Here is a 21910-nt window from a genome sequence, read left to right as displayed (position 1 = left end):
TTTAAAAGAAATGAAATTAATATGCTTTCTTCCAAGCCCGCAATCAGTTATACTGATTATATAACAACTTAGCAGCAGGAATGGTGACCACTGAAAAACAAAAACAGCAGGTTGAAGAACTCTAAAGCTGTAGCTCACGAAAGCTCATGCTCAAATAAATTGGTTAGTCTCTAAGGTGCCACAAGTACTCCTTTTCTTTTTGCGAATACAGACTAACACGGCTGTTACTCTGAAACCTATCTAAATTATTAAAGCTTTCTAGGCTGTACTTTTTACTTTTGTACAAAATCACTTATTCTTATAAGCCCTGGTTTTCATTTAAATGAAGGCCACTTTACACCACTCTGTCAGTATAAAGGGGCATTATAAGTGCGCATGCATTTATGCTTACTTCAAGGTCCTTTCACATTGCCAGAGAGATGTTACACTTGTGATCTTAGTATAAATAAGAATCAAGGTCGATAATGTTGTGCCTTAAAAGCAACTGTATCTATGTTCTTGAGTTTTAAAATATAGCAACATTGAAAATTTAATTTTTTCTCCTTTTAGGCTATCAGAGAAGAAGTTGATGGACTGCAGGAAGAACTCGATATGGTGGTAAACTTAGGTTCTGAACTTATAGCTGCTTGTGGAGAACCTGACAAGCCTATTGTCAATAAAAGCATAGATGAGGTACAAGTAACATAAATGCATAATACTAATATGTTATAGTGTTTGTGTACTGTAGAATGGATAGTCCATCAGAAAGTACTTAGAAGTAGTGTAATGTTAAAGTTTTGGAGCCAGCTGAACTCAGTGACAAAATCCATTGACTTTAATTAGAACAAGGTTTGGCCCTGAAGTATCCAAAATCTGACTGAAATATTTAACTATTTAATTGCAGCTGAATTCAGCTTGGGACACTCTAAACAAAGCATGGAAAGAGCGGATAGACAAACTTGATGAAGCCATGCAGGCTGCTGTTCAGTACCAAGATGGATTGCAGGTAAGATGGTTATGATGTATCTAACAAAGTCTTGAGTAAGAAAGGTTATCATGTTTTATGTCTTAGAAAAAACACCATATTACTGGGTAGCTGCCAATTGCTGTCATCTGTAGAATTATGGTTAACATTTTCTTCAATAAACTGAAGGATTTTCACAGATTTGTTGCATAATATCATAAATATGCTGGTTTACATTCTTTGTGTAATTATTTACTTTTCATATTGTGTTTAGCTTTTGAGTTAAAGTTTCATTGTTTATTACTAGAGTGAGAGCAGATTTTATTTGTTACCACACATTTTGCATGGTAACTCTGCTGATAGGCAACATTCCATTGTGATACATTCAGTGCTTCAGTTAATACGTAAGTTGATGCTGTGTCACAATGTTTACATGAGCTAAAAGGGAAGAAAAAAAACAAATTAAATAGTTCAAGTCCTAAGTGCTGAAATTTTCCTGGGAGAGAAGACAAATTCAAGGAACTCCATTTTACTGCAGATCTTTCATTTATACAATAAGTACAAGATTTTGCATTTTCTGAATTAAATATGTTATTCATTTCTGTCGTGCTGTGTTTATATAGTTTTTTTAGTATATCATTTTACCCAATCAGAACACCTCATGCATGTAGCTGATTTACTTTAAAAAGGCTACAGATAAATTGCCCATCTACATACAAAGTCTGTCTGGATTTTTGTCTGCCACGAGTGCAGGATTACCCATTCTTGGGAAACTGTCCTATGGTGGAGAGCCATCCTCCTTCTTGGCCAATGGCATGGGGGCCATAATACCAGTTCACAGCTGAGGCATTCTTTTCCCACTGCAGGCCCTGGCTGCTATTACAGCCCTCCAGGGCTGTTGGCATAAAGCAGAGCACCCTTCAGGCTTTTCTACATTATGTCAGGAACAGACAAATTGGCTGGAAAGCCTCAATATTCGGAGGAGACATAAATGTAACTTGAAGTTACTTTTGCACTTCACTACTGAGTTTGATCAGTTGCAGCTCAGACACAGCCCAGCACGGAGCCTTAGATGTACCAAATGGGTCTAATTCCACACTCTGTATACAATTAAAATTCTCATTGACTTCAGCGGGATTTGTGCCTAATTAGTCATTAATAAAAGCCAAATTTCATTCAGTGACATCAACTATAAAAATCAATCTCAATAAAGGATGAGAACACTACAGAAATAGCAATTCTGTGCTGTGCATTTGCTGTAATAGAGGTCTCATTGAAATCAGCGCAATTACTCAAAGTAAAGTACTATGTAATATAAGTAACTATGAGAGAATCTTGCTGTTAATAAAAGTTCAATCCTGTATCTCTTACATGCATATTCCTGGCACTGAAATCAGTGGATTTTTTGTATATTTAGGTGTTGCAGGATGTCAGTGTAATCAATATTCGCTGCCTTGGATTGTCAACACACTTTTTAATAACTTGCTTTTTTTCCAGATTATTTTCTTATGAAGAGGGTAATGGAGTTATTTCCTGCAGTAGCAGATAAACTCATCAATATGCACATGAGAATTATACTTGTATTGTACATAACTTTCAAACTGTAGCTCATGACAAGATTTATCATACTGTTTCACTTATATTATCTTATACTGCAATTTAATGTTGTGATTTTCAGGCAATATTTGACTGGGTAGATATTGCTGGCAGTAAATTAGCTTCAATGTCACCAGTTGGAACAGATCTAGAAACAGTGAAGCAGCAAACTGCAGAACTGAAGGTATGAACTAGCTGTTTATTTTTCTTATTTCATCATTCTACGTATTTCAGCAGCCAAGTGTAGTTCTATAAAAACTTCCAAATATTATAATGCTTTTATAGTAAGTAGCTTATTGTATCTGAGTGAAAACCTTTCCCACTGAATTCAGCAGGGCCAGATTTTACTCTATGTAAATATGATTTGAGAACTCTGAAAAAACATGTGTTATAACATTGATTTCTTTTAAAAGGTTATTTGACGATATTTTTCCCTTCACCTTTTATTTTTCTCACCCACCCCCACCCCCACCCCCGTGTCAGCCACCTTTGGGGCACTTAACCTCCATCTGGTATGTGGGTGGCAACTTCCTCCAAAGCCTCTGACTCCTGATGTCATGGACCATGCCTAAATACACAAACTGAGATCACATCATTTCCACTAGACCCCACTGGGCTATGAAATAAGGTTCTAAGCCAACTCTGAATCCCACTGTAGGGAAATATGACTCATTATGGTCATGACACCAGCATGTTGTTCTGCATGTTTTAAATAGGAAGCAGGGATGTGCAGTGGCTAGTGTGGGAGTTGGGAGTCAAGAGTCCTTGGTTTAGCTCCTGATTGTTACTGACTCAAGGGATGGCCTTAGCCAAGAGGATTAATATCTTTCTTTCGTTCTTCTTTTTTCCAATATCTTTTCACTTTTTGTATGAATCATAACCACGTACCTTGCACAAATCTGAGTGAAAAAAGAATCAGCTTGTTGTCTCAATTTGCCTTTCTGTAAAACAGGATAACTGACTACTGAAATTGCTTTCAGATTTTTCAGTGAAAGGTTCTATGTTAAGTTCAGAGTAGTATATTATCTCAGCCCCAGTAGCCAGAAGTTACTGTTGCCTTTGCCGCAAACCAGAATGCATGATAATAAACAGTCTTACATTCTGTATCTTCCTATGCACATGATTACCAAAGGGAAGGAGAGTATTTTGGGGAACTTTAACACTTATCTTTGTCTTTTCAGTTAGCTGGGATCTTCTTGATTAAAAGCATACTGTATATAAATATTGAATCAGGAAATACATTACCATGGTTTGACAATTATTACAACACATGGAACAGGAAAAAGAAAATTTTAACATCATGGCAGCTGACAGTGCTGCATGTAAATATTTCAAGCACTAGTATTTCTACTGTATACAAATGATTTTCTGTATGTTTGTATTTACATCAGCAATTTAAGACGGAGGCTTATCAACAGCAGATAGAAATGGAAAGGCTAAATCATCAAGCAGAACTGTTGTTGAAGAAGGTTACTGAAGAAAGTGACAAGCACACAGTTCAAGAACCCCTCTCAGAGCTCAGACTGATGTGGGTCAATCTAGAGGAGAAAATTATTAACAGACAGGTGAATGAAGTTGGGATGGGTGTTTGTCAATGTGATGCAGAGATGCCAGCATAGCTTTTTGTTATGCACTGTGTTTGTACCAGCCCATGTAACATATTCTTTCTTTTAGGGATTACAAAATTACAGAAAGAGTGTTTCACATTTTACTGAGTTTTACTTTACGATTTTCAAACACTTGGCAGCATATCACTTCCTGTGTCGAGTATCAAATCAAATCCTATTTGTTTTTTCATTTTGTTTTTTGATGGCATTTTATTGGCAGTTGAAAACTTGTAAATACTCACAGGAGACCAAATACAAAAATAATGTGTTGAACACCTCTTTTTCAAACTTACAAATAAGTCACTTCAGCGTTCTTTCCAAAACACTAAATTATCAAAGTGACACAGGCAAATTGAAAAATGCAGTGCTTAGAAAAGTATATTCATTTCTAAATTGAACCATTTCATTTAAAAACTAAAGCTCATTAAAAAGACCTCGGACCAAGTAGCATTTAAGTTCAAATCAAAATCTAAATAATGAAAAATAGCCTACATTCTGTACCTTGTTTTATAATAGGATCTGGAATGGCCAAGAGTTTAGAGCTAGAATTTAAGACTGTATAATGGAACTGCCAACTCAGCTTTAGCTATAGAGCAGTTGCTTGAGCTAGGATAATGTTGCTGCTCTCTGATTAGTGCTCTGACTATTGGACTCAGGCTCCCCATTCGATGAAAATGGAGTCTAGTGGCATTCTATGCAGTTTAAGCCAATTGGATAATTAGCTTCATAAAACAATATCATTGTTATTTTTATTTTATTTTCACTATAGCACAAGCTGGAGGGTGCCTTGTTAGCTTTGGGGCAGTTCCAACATGCCCTGGATGAATTACTGACATGGCTGACGCACACAGAAGACCTGCTGAATGAACAGAAACCTGTGGGTGGGGACCCCAAGGCTATTGAAATTGAACTTGCCAAACATCATGTATGTAATTATACTGTGTTCACTGAGATATTATTTTGATGTTTATCTTAAGCTATGTTTCTTATTGTAAAGCTTTGTACTTGTTAAATAATTGTCTTAGAGGTTTTCAAGAGACAGATTAAGACTGAAAGTGCCCATCTAGAAGCTATAATGACTGCTGCATGAATAATGTTACTGTCTCTCCTCCGGTCTCTGTTCTTCCTTAGTATAGGTGGCATGTGTTCGAGCACTGAGCCTGGCACTCCCTCCAGCTCCCCCTTCACTTGCGCCAGGCAACTCAGGAAGGGATTGTACCTGGCACTTCCCCTGGGGCTGAATGATTCCACATTGACCCTTATTCAGGCCAGGTCCCATGATGTATACTTCAACCCACACACAGCTATGCCCCAGCCTCAGAAGAGAACAAAGAATCAATATTTTTGGAACCTACAAAATTGCACCTCCTTTGGCTCAGACTATCATATGCTCTGCTGCTCCCATACACCCACCGGCTATAGGGGAACCTATACCTTTGCCACTGTCTCTCTGCAAAACATTATTGATTGTTAATTATTGTTATAGCACCTTTGGACCCCCATCAGGAGTCCATTGCACTCGGTAAATGTGAAAGATCCTTCACTTTCAAGAGTGTCGTCTTGGCGGAAGAATTCTCAGCTCTTTTGTGTGGCAAAATACTGTTTTTGAAGGCATGCTTTCATAGGTCATGCAGATTTCATATCAGGTTCCAATCCTTAAGTGTCACCTCTCCTTCCTTCAGAATAGCAAAAACATGCATCTTAAATTATGTTTTGCAAATAACTTCAAAAACTACTCAATATTTTAGTTCAAAGTCCTCTCAAGACCAGACACAATGCACTAAAACTGAATGCATCCCATGAAGTGAGTTGTAGCTCACGAAAGCTTATGCTCAAATAAATTGGTTAATCTCTAAGGTGCCACAAGTCCTTCTTTTCTTTTTGCGAATACAGACTAACATGGCTACTACTCTGAAACGGAACTAAGACATTTTTCTCATATACATGACCAGTTTCAGAATGGGGCCCTCTTACCATTACAGAAATCAGAGTCTGCTCCATATGTCTCTCGCCTTCTCAGTGGAAGTGTTTTACTACCTTAATAGCACAGTGACATCACTGATTACTCAATCTACCTTGAAGGAGTTCAGCAAACACATTACACAGCATTCTTCTTGTTCTTAAACTGGAGTTTATAGGCTAGGGAGTTCACAGAGCGCTGCTTCCTGTTTTAGCATGCAAAAACATCCATCTCTTGGAGAACTTGGGAGAGAATAACCTTTGTCCTGAGTGAACTTCATCAGGAAGGAAGGGATAAGAGGCATCTGCTTCTGGGAATAACCCTTTATTTTTCCTGTTGGGGGACTTATTTAAAATAACTGTGGTTTCCCCCGTGCTTAAACAGAAATAAGAGTGATAATATGAGACCCTTCCTATACACATGGACCACCATTGGCTTAACGATTCTTCCTTCCACTGAGTTTGTGCGATTGACCTCTCCAAGTATTTTGTTTAAAGATTTTTTCAACTTTTTATCTTATCTCCATATTCTAACACTTTTGGAGGTGGCTGGACACCTGGATCTGAGAAAACTCAAACTTGCATTTTGCAGTTTGGGCCCATTGTTTACTTTTTTACCCCTTCTCCCCACCCCCACTTTCTAATTTTCCTTATTTCAGGTTTTAAAACAATTTCCCTCAATTTTAAAAACAAGTTTTTTCACCATCTGAAAATAACATGCCTTCCCAGAATGCATTGCCAGTGCCATACATGATTTCAGAAGGGAGGATGTTCTGTGTTCTATTTACCAGCCTGGAGTAGTTGATAGGAAGTTATATTACCATTCCCCAGCTCTCAGGGAAGTGTTAACTGCCATGCTAGTTTGGTATAACATGAAAGATGACACTGAGATATGGAAAAAAGGCAGCCTCGCAACCTCGGCACTACAGCTAGTGCTGCTATGGGAGCCATCAAAGGACCTACCTCTTTTTGTTCCTCTTCCCCTTGTCCTTTCTGGCAGCCATCAGCAGTGCCCACCTCACCCAGGTCCTCATTAGTCCCAGGTCTTGTCCTCCAAAACCACAGGCACCACAGAAAAATGCCATTAGAGGCAGGGTCGAGGGAGGGAAAGAGGCATGAAGTGACACAGCAATCTGAGTACTGGGTATCAGCAGTACAAAAAACATGTCCTAACTTTGCATTGTTATTCAGAAGGAAAGGGTTATTTTATTTGAGTATAAAACTGAAATGTGTTGCTTGGCCTAATGGCTTAATATTGCTTTCAGTCAAAGTGAGATTCATTTATACTGCCTTAATTAGGTGCTAAAACCTGCGTTGATTGTGAATACTATCTCTAAATCATAGCTGAAAGAATTCAGTGACTATGGGCACCTTAATTCAATTAATTATAAAAATGAACAGGCCTATGTGTTGTTTTTTTCCTCTAGGTGCTACAAAATGATGTGTTAGCTCATCAGTCCACTGTGGAAACAGTTAAGAAAGCAGGAAATGACCTGATTGAATCAAGTGCTGTTGAAGAAGCAAGCAATCTACAGAGCAAGTTGGAACTTTTGAATCAGCGCTGGCAAAATGTGTTGAAAAAAACAGAACAAAGGAAACAGCAGCTGGACAGTGCCTTGATCCAGGTGAGCAGGAAATGAAAACTTAAAGGGATAACTAGGAAAAAGAACTACTTGCATTAAATATATAGATCTGTGTATTACGTGTCGGTCTAAATCAAAACCATGGATGCAAAAATACCTGTTTGGGGGAAAGTTTGGATCCAGATGTGTATGTCACAGGTGGCCACTATCCTTTTACAATGCTGACCCAAAATTCTGAATTTTGGCCTGCACTTTTGAGAATTGTGCACGCTATCTGCACAGAAGTGGATTTCACTCTGTGTATGTGAATTGGATGTTAGGCTTGGTCTCAGAATTATTTATGTAGTCTTTATTTATGTAGTCTTCTCTTATATAATAGTTTTATATGTTTGGGGTTTTCAGGGATATGTTCAATGATACACCATCTTTTGAATTTTATGTTGCAACTTTAAGTGCAACTTAAAGATCTTTGTTTAGGAATTTTCTTTACTTATTGTAAACCTGTGATTTAGTATGTTGCCAAGCTTCTGTGTCTGAGCTGCTATCACAATTAAAAACATTTAAGTATGTTCTAAAGTGACATGGTGTAATTTAGGCCCAAGGTTTCCATGGTGAAGTTGAAGATATGCAGCAATGGCTGACAGACACCGAACGTCAGCTGTTGGCATCAAAACCTGTTGGAGGTTTACCAGAAACTGCAAGAGAACAGCTTAATACCCACATAGTAAGTATCTTAATATTAGAAAGTTTTGCAAATGGTCTGTGTTTCAGAGACTAACAAAACTTCATGGGCATTTATAGAGAATAGAAGGCATGTTTTCTATATCAGAATGTCTGTATGGAATATTAAGAACTTCTACTAGCAAAAACTAAATTGTAATTTGCAGGGTTGCAAAAGAAATCATTTAGCAGATGCTCAAAGTTAATTAGTTTTCACTGTTCATTAACGTTGTGACAGTAGTGAAAAGGGTTTTGGGGGCTCTGGTTCTCAGCCATAAATGTAGAAATGTTTACTGTTTTTGCAGTAAAATTTACATTTCTTCTTTCCTCCCTTATCCTCAAAATTGTATCTTTAATTTCCAAAATAAATATTCTTAAACAGAGATATAAAGGATGAATATGAGAATCATCTACATTCTCTATACACAGCCTTGAAATAGCTGGCTCAGTCTTGCATTCTTTACCCATCCAAAACTCTCACTGAACTCAACAGCAGTTGGGATTGACTAAGGACTTCGGGATCACACACAGAGCCTATTTTATTTAGAAAGGGAAGGTTAGCCATGATGCCTGAATTCTTCCCTTCCTCCCTTCGTTAGAGAAATCCTATGAAAAGATTTTTTCCCCACATAGACAACCAGTAGAAGTTAGTTGAAAGGTGCCTTGATTTAATACCTCACTCCAAAGGATGGCATCTCTAGTAATGCATCATCTATGTAATGCATCTCTAGTAATGCATCATCTGTTATCCTGCATTGTTAACAGTGGATATGAGCCCAAGTCCTAATGTTTAACTTGAACTCATGATCTTCTAGCTCAACTGTGAGAGTGATACCTATCGATCTGTATATACTTAAACTATTATGTGTCGACACAGTTTCCATTATAAATCCCTATTGTCATATGTTCATACTTTGACTGTAAGAATTGTGAAACAATATAAAATGTCTTTTCCCAGGAGTGATTTTTGTTTCAAAATGTGATAATTTCTTTTTGTATGTTTGTGAGATGGTAAACTATATGAGAATATTGCTTTTCCAGATTATTTATAGATGTGCACAAAAATAGCTTACTATTTTAGAATTGATTGTCGGAGACTAGAAGATAATGAAAAGTAAAACATGGTATTCTGAATAAAAGAAATACAAACACCCTAATAATTTTCTTTATAAACAGACTAGTATCCCTTCTGGGCCTGATCCAAAGCCTCACACTCCACATTTAAAATGGCTTCCTGTGTCTTTACCAGATCATTATATCTGTTATGGGTTGCTGTGTAAAATATATGAGTGACACATATATGTATATCATAAACAGGAAAGTAATAGAATATTTCACTTGAGGACTTCAAATTGCAATTGAACCTTACAGCACCTATGTGAGATATATTTAGTGTTATCCTCATTTCTGCAGATCGAGAAAGTGAGAAACCGAGGCCAATTATTGTTGTTATTATTATTATTGATTATATCTTGCAACCTCCAAACCTGCCATTGTGTGATACAAACCGTGGCAATTTGTGACAAGTGATCATGTTTGTCACACCAACCCCCTTTTTTAAGGGCAAAGCCCTTTTTTTAAGGATGTGTATAAAATAAACTAGTTCAGCTGTGGGGGATAGAGAGGAGCAGGAACCCCAAAGCTGCCAGAGGATCATCTCCTCCTCCTCCTTCCCCACCAGCAGCTCCTGCTTCTTGTCCTGTGGAACTTTTGCCCTAGTTTGGGAGGGAGAATCTGCTCTGATGCAGCACGTGTGTTACAGTCCAAGTGTGTTACACTTGAGGGGCCTATTATTAATTATTTGTATTGTGGTAGTGGCCCCGCCGTCATATGTATGCAGTGTTAGGAGAATAGGACCCTAAATATAAGTTGGTCAGAAAAGAAGAGTATGTGGTAGGTACAACTATGTTACTTATGCTGATATGGCATTCAGTAGATGTGCACAATTATATGCCTAGTGGGTGAAGAGAGGTGCAGAGAGTAGAAGATAAAGCAACCCTTCCATGCTGTCCAAACCCCTTTTGGGGATATGTTGGATTGCTTCAGGCCTCCTAAGGGTTCCAGGTGGCTTACTTATTGTGTTCCTGCTCCACACGTACTTTAAACAACAAGAGACCTAGCAAACCTTGCCCCGTGAGTTAAATGCATATGATATGTCTGCCAAACTTAGGACCTGAGTTAGGTCCTAAGTATATATATCCTGGAAAAAGCCTAAAAAATTATTGACGCATCATACAAATTCTCATTTCCTGAAGAATTGGGCTCTTTTTTTCTGATTTGGCCTTTTATGCATTATATATGCTTTCTGCCCTAATTTTAACAATAATGCCCCCAATATATAATTGATTTTAGATGCTAAACTTTTTTGAAGGGTATTGAATTCCTACCTGACTGATATTTATATTTCTTGTTTTTTCCTTAATATAGGAACTCTGTGCTGCCTTTGAAGCCAAAGAAGAGACGTACAAGTGTCTGATGCGAAAAGGCCAGCAGATGCTTGCAAGATGCCCAGGGTCTGCTGAGACAAATGTTGAGCAAGATATAAATAACTTAAAAGTAAAATGGGACTCAGTACAAACAAAACTCAGCGAAAGAAAGGTGTGTGCTTTAGAATAGGGATAGAAATGTAAATAACATATTAAGTACCTTAATGTTGAATGATTTCATATGTAGAATATCTATACTTGATAGCTGGGACCTGGAATTTTTTGATGTATGACAATGATTCAGATTTCACTAGTGCTTTGATCAGGAGTCATGGACCTACAGGATAATGATGTAACATCATTTGTGTGGTGGAAATCTGTTTGATAAAAATGTATGTAAGTATACTGGTACATATTTATTTTGCAGAGTGAGGATACTTCTGGTTTGTATTAGAGATCATAGATGTAAGAGAAGGAAAAGTCTGATTAGATCATCTTGTTAATCTCCCTGTCAGTGCAGGATTGTGACATTAATTTTACTAGAGTTATGACCAGTATAGTTTTAAAGGTTTCCAGCAATTGGGCTTCTATCAATTGCTTTTGGAGACTATTTCTAACTTCACTACTTCTCAGCAGAATGATTTTATTGATATTAAGCATAAGTTTTCTTTTCCTAGTTTCATTTAGTTTTCATTACATCATGAACCATAGCGGAGTTGTTTTATCTCAGTCAAACTGTAAATAACACTCATTATTACAAACAGAGGTAGCCGCACGCAAATGAATAGCACTGACATAATTACAAAGAAAAATATAATTAACAAAATCAGCTTTAATTTAAAACAAAAATGTTTCTTAATGTGACTGTATAATGCAACGATATCAGAGTAATTAGTTTGCAGCGTGAGGCAGCCTCCTTAGGGCAAGTTATAGGGCTGAATGGAATGCTTGGCGAGCCCCACAATCTGATTAGCTGAACATCTCTGAATGCTTTTCTAATAGCTCATAAACATTCAAATGGCAAACCTAGCAGCATGGCCTGATTCAGGCAATCAGACCAAAATCTGAACATTACGTTTGTTTCCTGAGTTCTGTCTTGAAACTTGTTAACTGTGTTGTTCCATTATGTGAACTGTTCAACACCAGGAGGTGGGATGTTCTGGTGTATAGAAACACACCCTTGGAATTGGATATTGTGTTATCTGCTCAGTCACCACAGTTCTATGCCTATTTTTCCATTGTAACTCCTTTGCTATTCTTTATCTATATGCTGTTATTTTGAAATACAGAACACGTCAACGCTGAGTTGAAATAATATGACAAAAATAGGGGCTCTCTCCAAGATATATTCTATTAAAATGGTTTATTCAACAAAGGACCAATTAAACATTAGCTGTTACTAAATAACTATATTTCTTTATAGGCCAAACTGGAAGAAGCCCTGAATTTGGCTATGGAGTTCCACAACTCACTTCAAGACTTCATCAACTGGCTTACCCAGGCAGAGCAGACTTTGAATGTGGCTTCTCGGCCAAGTCTTATCTTGGACACTGTCTTGTTTCAAATTGATGAACACAAGGTATGTAAAGGAACAGATGTGTTGTGTTTTCCTCCAGCTCTTTGGAGGTACTGTATTAATGTCCAAAGCAACCCTGTAATGCTGTCACTCAGAAAATCTTTTTATGTCTTTTAAGATGTACTTTATAGTCTCTCCCACCAGAAAGTCCAGAACCACATCATTTTTTTTCCTGTGTTTGTTACGTGAGTGACCAGTGTAACATTTAAGTGTGGTTTTCTTCCTTTGGCAAGGTCTTTGCTACGGAAGTGAATTCTCACCGAGACCAGATCATAGAGCTGGATAAAACTGGAACCCATCTGAAATATTTCAGCCAGAAACAGGATGTTGTCCTTATTAAGAATCTGCTGATTAGTGTACAGAGTAGATGGGAAAAAGTGGTTCAACGCTTAGTGGAAAGAGGAAGAGCTTTGGACGACGCAAGGAAACGAACGAAACAGGTAATTTGACAGTTGTTCTGCAGCTCTTTGAATTTAGCTCTAACTAAATCCAGACCCATGACGTATATGGTGCTTTACAGCATTGTTAAGGAAGCCTGGAGTTCATGTAACAGAATCTGTTAGCCTGAGGTGGTGGCGCAGTTTCTGTGATTCAGTCACAGAGCACTTCATTTGGAAGGTGAAAGCCTCACTTTCAACCCAGCGGCAACTTCCGCCAGCGATGTAATATCATCTGTAAAGGAAGAGAGTTGCAGTATGGCTTCCAGATGTATAGTAGTGCCTTCTGCCTCCCAGAAGAAATTACAAAATCAACTTTTTTACTGGAAAGAGTGTGATGGACCCATTTCGGTATTAGAGAGCAAGATATTGTCCACTGTTTTCTTTTTAGTGGTGTGTTTTACCCTAATAATATTTAATTCTCCCTGCCCTTATATTGACCGCTGCAACAATATCTTCTGTCTGGCAAGGACACTCTTCTGACTTACTGTGAGGAAGAACTTAAGAAATGGGAATGCTCATACATAATTCACCTCTCCAGGAATTGGTCATTTAATCTCTGATTCATATGTCCCTCAGCAAGGGACATATGTGATAGATGGGGAAGTGGAGTTTAGTGTGTTTAAATTTCAACAGGGAAGTGTTTGTTTACTTTATTGAAATGGAGTCGTGTCCATGATCACAAGCCAAGACACATTCCTGTGTTAATTGTTGCCACCACACAACTGGGATGACACAAACTGTTAGATGTAATAAATTGTGCAATCCTATAATAAAATACCATTTATTTTCAAATAACGTCTCTCTCACTCACACTCTCTCTCTCTCACAGACACACACACACACAAATCTGCAGGAAGATGTATGGTCGAGAGAGAATACTTTGCAGAGCTGGTCACAGTGACTCCCAGACAATCAGAAAGCAGAAACAATATAGGGAGATGGAGAGTAGTATAACAGTATAGCTGAGTGCTGACATCAAGAGCCAGGTCCCCAGCCCCGACCAGTGCAGGGCCCAAATGGATGGAAAGGGATTCTAATTGTTCTATGCTCCCACTCCTTGGCCAGCTGGGTGAGGAGACAGACCGATGTCAGGGAAAGGAAACAAAAACAGGGATTTTCTGTACAATCAAGAAGATTTAGTACAGGCAGCTCAGAAGAAGTGGGGGCCATGAAGAGAGGACGTCTCCTTGGATTTGCTCCTTGATTGCACCTCTCTCTAGCAGCTGGTCACACTCTGGCCCTGAGATGGCATGTCAGGTTTTAATCTTTTCTGAATATTTTATGTACTAACATGTTTATACATTTGTGTGAATCCAAGTCATGCTTTTCCACAGTTCCATGAAGCCTGGAACAAACTTATGACATGGTTGGAAGAGTCAGAAAAGTCATTGGATTCAGAGCTCGAAATTGCAAATGATCCAGACAAAATAAAGTTGCAGCTTACACAGCATAAGGTAAGTCATGAATGATGAAATGCAGGATGTCCAAGTCCAATGGCAGGAAAGTCTATCAAGCCTGTACTGTTTAATCAGCAGAGAGCAATAGATTTATGGCTTTGCTATGCTGAAATGTTTGCCAGCATCAAATTAAAATGCTGGCTCATTTCCAGATGGAAAAATTAGTGGGAATGAGAGGGGCTCTTCCCAGTCACTGTTCATCTGTGGAGAAGAAGTTAACTGTGAAGAGGAAAGACAAAATAATAGGGAACCATGGAAACTGTCAACAAAGAGAGAGAGAAATATTTGATGAAAAAGGAAAATATCCAAAGAGATTATAGTATATGCTTCTTTGGTCTTTAAAATCACAGTTACCAAAATTACAGTTACCAACAAATTGCTTTGATGTGTATTGTGTTAGGATGATTTAAAATCTGCTTTTCACATTTTAGGATTCCCTCAAAAGTAAGAAATACTCTTGTATTTTGACTGGCAAATCCTTCATATGTCAAGTAGAAAGATTAGTTAAATAATTTGAAAAGCATCAAGTACAATGGAATTGACAGTAACAAGGGTGAAATGTGTAAGAGTAGGAGAGAGAACTCTCTCTGCTTGGGAACCACAGCTCTGAAACTCCTTTCAACAAACCCAGCTGCTTTCAGCTGTAAATGTAAATCTCACCTGATTGATTTGGCTTTTCCATAACTAATAATAGTAAGGTGAAAGGGAAAAAAATCAACTTCAGTCCCCACAAAAGACAGAAAAATCCCTGAGGAAATCTTTACTTTGACTTTATTTTTTAAACAGCCCAGGTAACATGATGATGGGCATTGCATGGATGGATGGTAGACTCCTCTAACGTAAAGTTGTGTGGAAAAGTTTAACTTGGAAGAATTTTCTCAGCAATAAAGGCATGCTTGTGACTGTAGGACAGTTGGTTTTTCTGCAGTGTTGATATAGAATTGTCCTGCTCTTTTAAACTATTTCCATGGTGTTCCCCAGGCACTGCTATTCCTTTGTTCCACATGGTGTTCTCAAGAGATTGCACCTCCACATTTCCGCCCTTAGTCTAGCTCCTTATAATGATCGCTTTATACCCCCTTAAAGTCCTTGCACTATACTATTGTGTTTGTTTTCCCCTACAGTCTCCAATTCATTTTTTTATCCTCTCTTATTTTCCATGATAGCTTAAGCTTTGCATATCAACATGGAAAATATTTTCCTTTACTTTTAGAAAGTTGGCAGCGTGTCAAGCAACACTGGCTTTACCTTCATTTGCTCTTGAAAGCTTCAGCTAAACTTGTGCTAATGTTCTTGCTAGTTCTGCATTTTAGTATGCTCTGGGGTTTGCTATAGTTGCCAAAATTTAAAATCATATAGAATTAGAGCAAAATGCAGGCATTATGATCATCCTTTTTGCCTGTTCTGATCACATCATCCCCCTACGAATCCCTCCACTGCTATCCTTCTCCACATCATCAAGTTCAAATTTCTTTTGGTGTCCTTCAAGGCCCAATGTAACTGCCCCTCCTACTTCCCTGCTCATGTCTTTTATTGGGTTGTCTGCCATCCCTCTCCTCTCCACCAGTGAAACTACCCTCCATGTCCTATTTGTCTGTTTCTCCCACAAATAATATGGCACCTCTTTCATGTCTCCACCTGGTGGGCAAACTCACTACCCTCCTTATTTAAATGCCTCCTTCAAGTCCCCCTTCTTCCAAAATGCCTACAAGAAACTAGCTGCCTAAGTCATCTGCTTATTAATTTTATTTAAATCTTATGAATCACATCTATGATGAGGGATGGAGTGCAGTGTGGCATACAAACACTGTGATTGAAGCTGGCAATTGTTTTGGAGGCTAGTGAGGGACATAAATGATAGAAGGAGGACAGGAGATGATTTCAGTGTGTTTAATCATCAAGAAAAACAAAAAATTCAACCAAATTTGTATTTAATAAGCCAGGTGCCTCTCATCATCCTGCATTTCATCCTGCTCATATGTTGTCTCTTTCCTCCCATCCGAAGTCTGTCTTTGTCTTTTCAGACCAGGAATCTGTGAGCCAGCCTTTTCTTGTTCTACTTAGTTAATGATATTATTATCTGAACTGATGGTGTGCACTGAAGTTGTGTGTGTGTTGTCTGCAATAACTCTGCTTCACTGTTTGCCAGGTTATCACTGCAAAAAAATTAATAATAATAAAACTCCCCACAACATCCCCCACGATAAAATGTTCTCTCTCTCTCTCTCATATATTTATTTATGTTGCCAGGGATTTTGATGGTTATTCATGGTCTGTTTATTAGTTATTTTTTTATCCTTTGTATATTATTTTTAGAAGTCAGAGATGGAAAAACCCTATTAGGTCATCCAGTCCATCCTTGACCTAATGCATTTTTATTCCTTACATGATTTGGCTCGCTTAACCTGTGAATATAAGTACCAATCTGCCATGGAAAGAAAGTACTGTAGATAATTAAATATTGAAGGTTTCATTCACCGATCTACAGTTAATATCTGAGGTGACTTAAACCATGGGCTAAAAAACTGCTCTCAGTTACACCTCAGTGAAATCAAGTGAAAGTGGAATTTGGCATTATTTATCTAGGCTAACCCTGGAAGAATGAATTAATTAAAACCTTTTGTTCATCTCTGACTCCACTTTTACTGTATAGTCTTTCTCCGGCAGCTATTTCATTTTGTCTGTTTGTGAAAATCAAGCAACACTACATATGTAGCGCTGGGTGATTAACAGCCCCCACCAAAGAAAATATAAATTCACGAACAGTTTAAACTATTTTTTAAAATTTCATATGAAAAGGAGCTTTTTTATTCAGAGTTTTTTGTCTCCCCCATACTTCCCCTCCACTTTGAAAGTACTTTGAAAAGATCTTAGTTTATCCTAGGGAAAGATTGTGTGTGTGTGTACAAGATTGTTTCTCAAAGGGTGCAGGTAGACTACTTCAGGTTTCTTAAGGGGTGGAAAAAGAAAGGGAGATGAAATATTAAATTATAAAATAAATGCAGCGGTAGGGCCATGACCTTGATTTCTTTGTGAACCCCAATTTGCCACTGTCATCCAGGAGAGTTTGGGTGTTGACGGAAGGTACACAACAGGACCTTCCAGTAGGGGGTTTGAATATGAGACTTCAGAACTTGGTGGACTGTTACATCCAGGTTGAGTAGTGTACAAAGCTCAAGTCAGCAGTGACTACAGGGCTTTCTCCCTATCCTTTTCTGTGTTCTGAGAACGTCTGGTTCATATCATACTTAGTAGTAATTCCATAAGGAAAGTTGTAGCATGATTTCTATTGTAGGCCCAGATTAGATTCTCTTTCAACAAGCTCTGCCCAAAAGCTCTTTTTGGTTTGTGATTCTCTTGACACAGAAAATTTGTTTGATTTTGAAGGTGTGAGTTTAATGAACCACAGCCCCTCATTTGTCACTGTTTGTCCATACATAATTCAAAAAGGCATGGGTTAAAACATAATCATCTAACTGATTTTAAACCTTGCTGCTGTCAGAAAATTGCTGGAGAGCGTTGTGGGATCTTTTGGCAGTCTCCTTTTAGTTAATTATTTACTATGATGTTCTATTAACCGTTGTGGGGTACCAGGTGATTTGCATTTGCCCATGTTCCTTTGCTGGTGGCAAGACATTGCCAACTGCAGAATGCAGCTCTATAGAGAAGGCACAGTCAATACTGACCAATCTGATGGGAGCTTTAATCAGGTCTCACAGTCCTTCTTAGCCCCTTACTCACAGACCTGCCACCAAAAGGCATAATTCCCAGCCTCAACGACATTATTCAGATTCCACTCGTCTTTCCAAGGGGCCTGTGTCTGCACTTCCTTTGCACACAGAACTCCCAGTGACGATTCTCTGGATCAAATGACCGCAAGATTAGGCCCTTTTATGTTAAGAACTTTGCATCTCTGGAGCCCATATCCTCCAGTCTGGACAAGATACGCTGGGCTAATGAACCCCTTTGCAGCCCCTGGATCCAGTCTACACGAGCCTGGGCCCTCAACACAAATTAGTGCAGATAGAGTAATGCTCTATTTTAATCCCTCTGTCCATACTCCCGAAGGGTTGTTCCAGATAGCAAGGTTACTCTGGTCATTCCCCTTTCCTTGTGCTGAGGGATAGGAAGGTGGTGGTGTAGCAATTGCTATGGCCAGCTCTGCTATAGCCAGTTCAGGAGGAATCCTCAAGGGGTTAGTTAAATCAGATTTCAGGCTGTTCATGCTTGCAGATCAGTACAGAGGAGCTAGAGCAGGGGAAAGGATCTGGCTCCAGACCTCTAGTACTTTAAGCTTCATCATAACACTAGCAGACCAGAAATCTTTTAATTTCACTTGCATTTTAATATGATTTATGGGAGATATAAAGATTTTCTTACAGTGTCATTTATAAATGTATTTATTGGTTCAAAAATTATATGAAAAGAAAGAATTAGCGAAAGCTCACCAGTACCTAGTACTATACAGGTGTTTACTTTTCCTTCTACTCTTACAGGAGTTCCAGAAATCTCTTGGAGCCAAACATTCTGTGTATGACACCACAAACAGGACTGGACGCTCCCTCAAAGAGAAAACCTCTCTGGCGGATGACAATTTGAAACTGGACGATATGCTGAGTGAGCTGAGAGACAAATGGGATACGATCTGTGGAAAATCTGTGGAAAGGTAAAATGAAAGGCCAAGTTTCCTTGTTTTAAAGGAGACTTGCAGAGATAAAGAAGAGGGGGTTGTGTTCTTTTTGTGCTTCTCTATGCTGAATAAAGAGGAACAGAAGTTGCTTGTTTGGAGTCTTTTAAATGGGGGAGCACAAGCACTGCTCCTTCCTAGTATTCCTGGTGCTCTGGTCACCTCAAAGGGAAAGATGGGCTGGGAGATGGCCTTGCTTTTCCTCGGCACCAGGCACCCTTGCTGAGGGGAAATGCACTAAAGTGAGCTCTACTCTGCATCCTTCCAAGAGGTGGTGCAATGTGTATGCTCTCCTTGCATTCCAGGGAGCTCTGAGAAGCCATGCCCATCCTTCCTCTCCCCACAGACTCCCACAGTGACCCTATGGGTTTTTTTCTTTCACTAGCTGCTGAAAAAAATCGTTATCTATTAGCGACTGTTGGATGCTGTCAGTTATATTGCAGGTTTCCTTAATGAATGTGATTGATTTTTTTCTTAGTGGTTTTTTTTTTCCCCCAGACAAAACAAACTGGAGGAAGCCCTGTTATTTTCAGGACAATTTACTGATGCTCTGCAGGCTCTCATCGACTGGCTATATAAAATTGAACCTCAGTTAGCAGAAGATCAGCCAGTGCATGGAGACATCGATTTGGTGATGAACCTGATTGACAATCACAAAGTAATTACAAAAATATTTTTCTAATTATTATTAATTAATATCAGACTGTGGGCAGCTACTTCAATATAATTTTTATTTGGTCCTTCTGTAATTGTAAAAAGAAATGTTTTCTTAGAATCTGAAGAGAACCATTTAACCTGGAATGTTTGGACATCACAAAGCTGCTGACTACAATGGAAAATGCTGTGAAATCAGCACTATTAAGTGCTACCGAGGCTCGATCCGCTGTAGCTTGGAGAGGGGTTTTGTGAAGTGAAGCTTGACGTGGATCCAGGACATAGCCAGTGAATCTGTCACTCTGCAGGCCCGGCCCAGCCCAGCGCTATGGTGGAAAAAGCTGCTGTGGAGGCCGTTGTAATCCAATCATTGTAGCTGTGGTGCAGTTGAGTGTGGAATGATTCCATTCCCTTCACATCAGCCACCACTGTGTCCCATTGTCAGAAGTCTGTTTACTCAGACTTTGGGCAGAGGAGAAAATATCTGACCCTCGCATAAGAGATGTATCTTAGAAACATAGACATGTGTGTCCTGGAACCAATGCTGCAGTCACATTGTGCCCTTTAACTAATATATCAGTAGTAATGCAGTGCACTGTAATTGTCATATCATGTAAAAGGGTCTTGAAAGTGGATATTTTTCCAGCTGTGAACCTGAACATGCAATCACTTAAATATGTGACATAATCTATAGCCCATCCAGTCAAATTACCAGATGGACTTTTATTTATATTTTACTATTTTAACCCTGCTTCTTGATGTGCACTTTATCTGACTGCACTGTGATTTGGGACAGACTTGCACATTCATCATTGTGTCAGTGAATCGATTGCTTTGAAGGGCTTAAAGCCCGTATGTTAAGGTGACCATCTTTTTGTGCATCGCAGTGGGTCAAGTAGTTCAGAGGGTCTAACTACAAATATACTTCCATGTTTCACGAGGCTAGACAACTTTTTCAGGTTGAGTGAGCTTTTTTGCCAGTGTAAATGAGCCAGTGTTGAAGCGCAGAGGGTTTTCTTGCAGAAAATGTGCAAAAATATGGAGCCATTTAACCCCAGTTGAGAAGAAAGCCAAATGTAGGGTGTAAAAATCTTAATGTGTGCATTTTAGAATGTTTAGATTGAGGTATTTTCTGTGAAACTACATCCTACGTTAGTCTTCTCCATATCCCCACTAACTAGGTCATACATGAGACACTGAAGCCATGATAAATTGAACATGTTAAATGTGTGTGCATGGTCCCCAGGTCTTCCAGAAGGAGCTGGGGAAGAAGACAAGCAGTGTCCAGGCTCTGAAACGCTCTGCTCGAGAACTCATAGAAGGCAGTCGTGATGACTCCTCCTGGGTAAAGGTCCAAATGCAGGAGCTAAGCACTCGCTGGGAGACTGTCTGCGCCCTGTCCGTATCCAAGCAAACGCGACTGGAACAGGCCCTCCATCAGGTAAAAAGGCTAGGAGAAGCAGAGAGAAAACAGACAAATATACTGCTTGAAAACTTAATGTTATAATTAAGAAAATGGTCAAAAAAATTCAAATATTTTTTTCCCCTAATTTTATACTTTTTCACTACAGGGTAGGTTGTGCCTTTTCTTCTTTTTTCTTCTTCTTATTATACTGGGTTAGCACCTGGGAGCCCCAGTCACGGACCAGGGCCCCCATTGTACAAACAACCAGCAAAAAGAGACTATCTGCCCCAAAGACCTTACAATCTAAATAAAGCCTTTTAGGCACAGCCCTGAGTAAGGGCTGGTGTGGAGATGCCCCACCCCAGAGGACGCTTAGGTGGGAAATCATACATTCACTCCTTGAGCGTCCTGGTGCTCAAGAGGGTGCATCCTTTAGCAAGGGACAGCTTGTTCTCACTGTGTGCCAAGCCCACTGTACCCACTGCCTTCTTTGGGGTAATATGTTCCCCCAGGGAGCTCAAAAGAAGTAGTAATGTGCTACCTCTAACCCAGGGACTATGAATATAGGTAGTCTTTATACGGGGTGCCCACGGATGGGCTCTCCTTGTCCTCTCTACCCACATAAGACTTACTCTGTTAATTTTTCTTAAGTAATGATTAAGGCTACTCAGAAAGTATCATTCCCATCTCTCCAGCTGATACATGAAAACACCTCCTTTGGCATTTTTCAGAATGAAGGCATGACCTTCTGAGATGAGCTGCACATACACTATAAATCAGAAGGTTAACGGCATGAACAGGCTTTTAGGCTTCCTACAATTTTTGAGATGCATGAGACATTTTTACAGGCATGGAAA

General features: G+C 39.0%; 1 protein-coding gene across 19 annotated transcripts in view; it reads left to right on the top strand.

Annotated features, from left to right (window-relative positions):
- Positions 1–21910, top strand: part of DST (dystonin) — a 471547-nt gene that overhangs the window by 420467 nt on the left and 29170 nt on the right. For all 19 annotated transcript variants that reach the window (XM_073336274.2, XM_078852094.1, XM_078852090.1 and 16 more), the window contains 14 exons: positions 550–672; positions 884–985; positions 2622–2723; positions 3931–4104; positions 4916–5071; positions 7533–7730; positions 8284–8412; positions 10836–11006; positions 12258–12413; positions 12644–12850; positions 14185–14304; positions 18804–18973; positions 19493–19652; positions 20895–21089. In XM_073336274.2, the coding sequence (XP_073192375.2) occupies positions 550–672; positions 884–985; positions 2622–2723; positions 3931–4104; positions 4916–5071; positions 7533–7730; positions 8284–8412; positions 10836–11006; positions 12258–12413; positions 12644–12850; positions 14185–14304; positions 18804–18973; positions 19493–19652; positions 20895–21089 (2163 nt within the window). The remainder of the gene's footprint in view (positions 1–549; positions 673–883; positions 986–2621; positions 2724–3930; positions 4105–4915; positions 5072–7532; positions 7731–8283; positions 8413–10835; positions 11007–12257; positions 12414–12643; positions 12851–14184; positions 14305–18803; positions 18974–19492; positions 19653–20894; positions 21090–21910) is intronic.

Source organism: Lepidochelys kempii, chromosome 3, assembly GCF_965140285.1.
Source record: "Lepidochelys kempii isolate rLepKem1 chromosome 3, rLepKem1.hap1, whole genome shotgun sequence".
Taxonomy (NCBI): domain Eukaryota; kingdom Metazoa; phylum Chordata; order Testudines; family Cheloniidae; genus Lepidochelys; species Lepidochelys kempii.
This window is presented reverse-complemented; position numbering and strand designations above follow the sequence as displayed.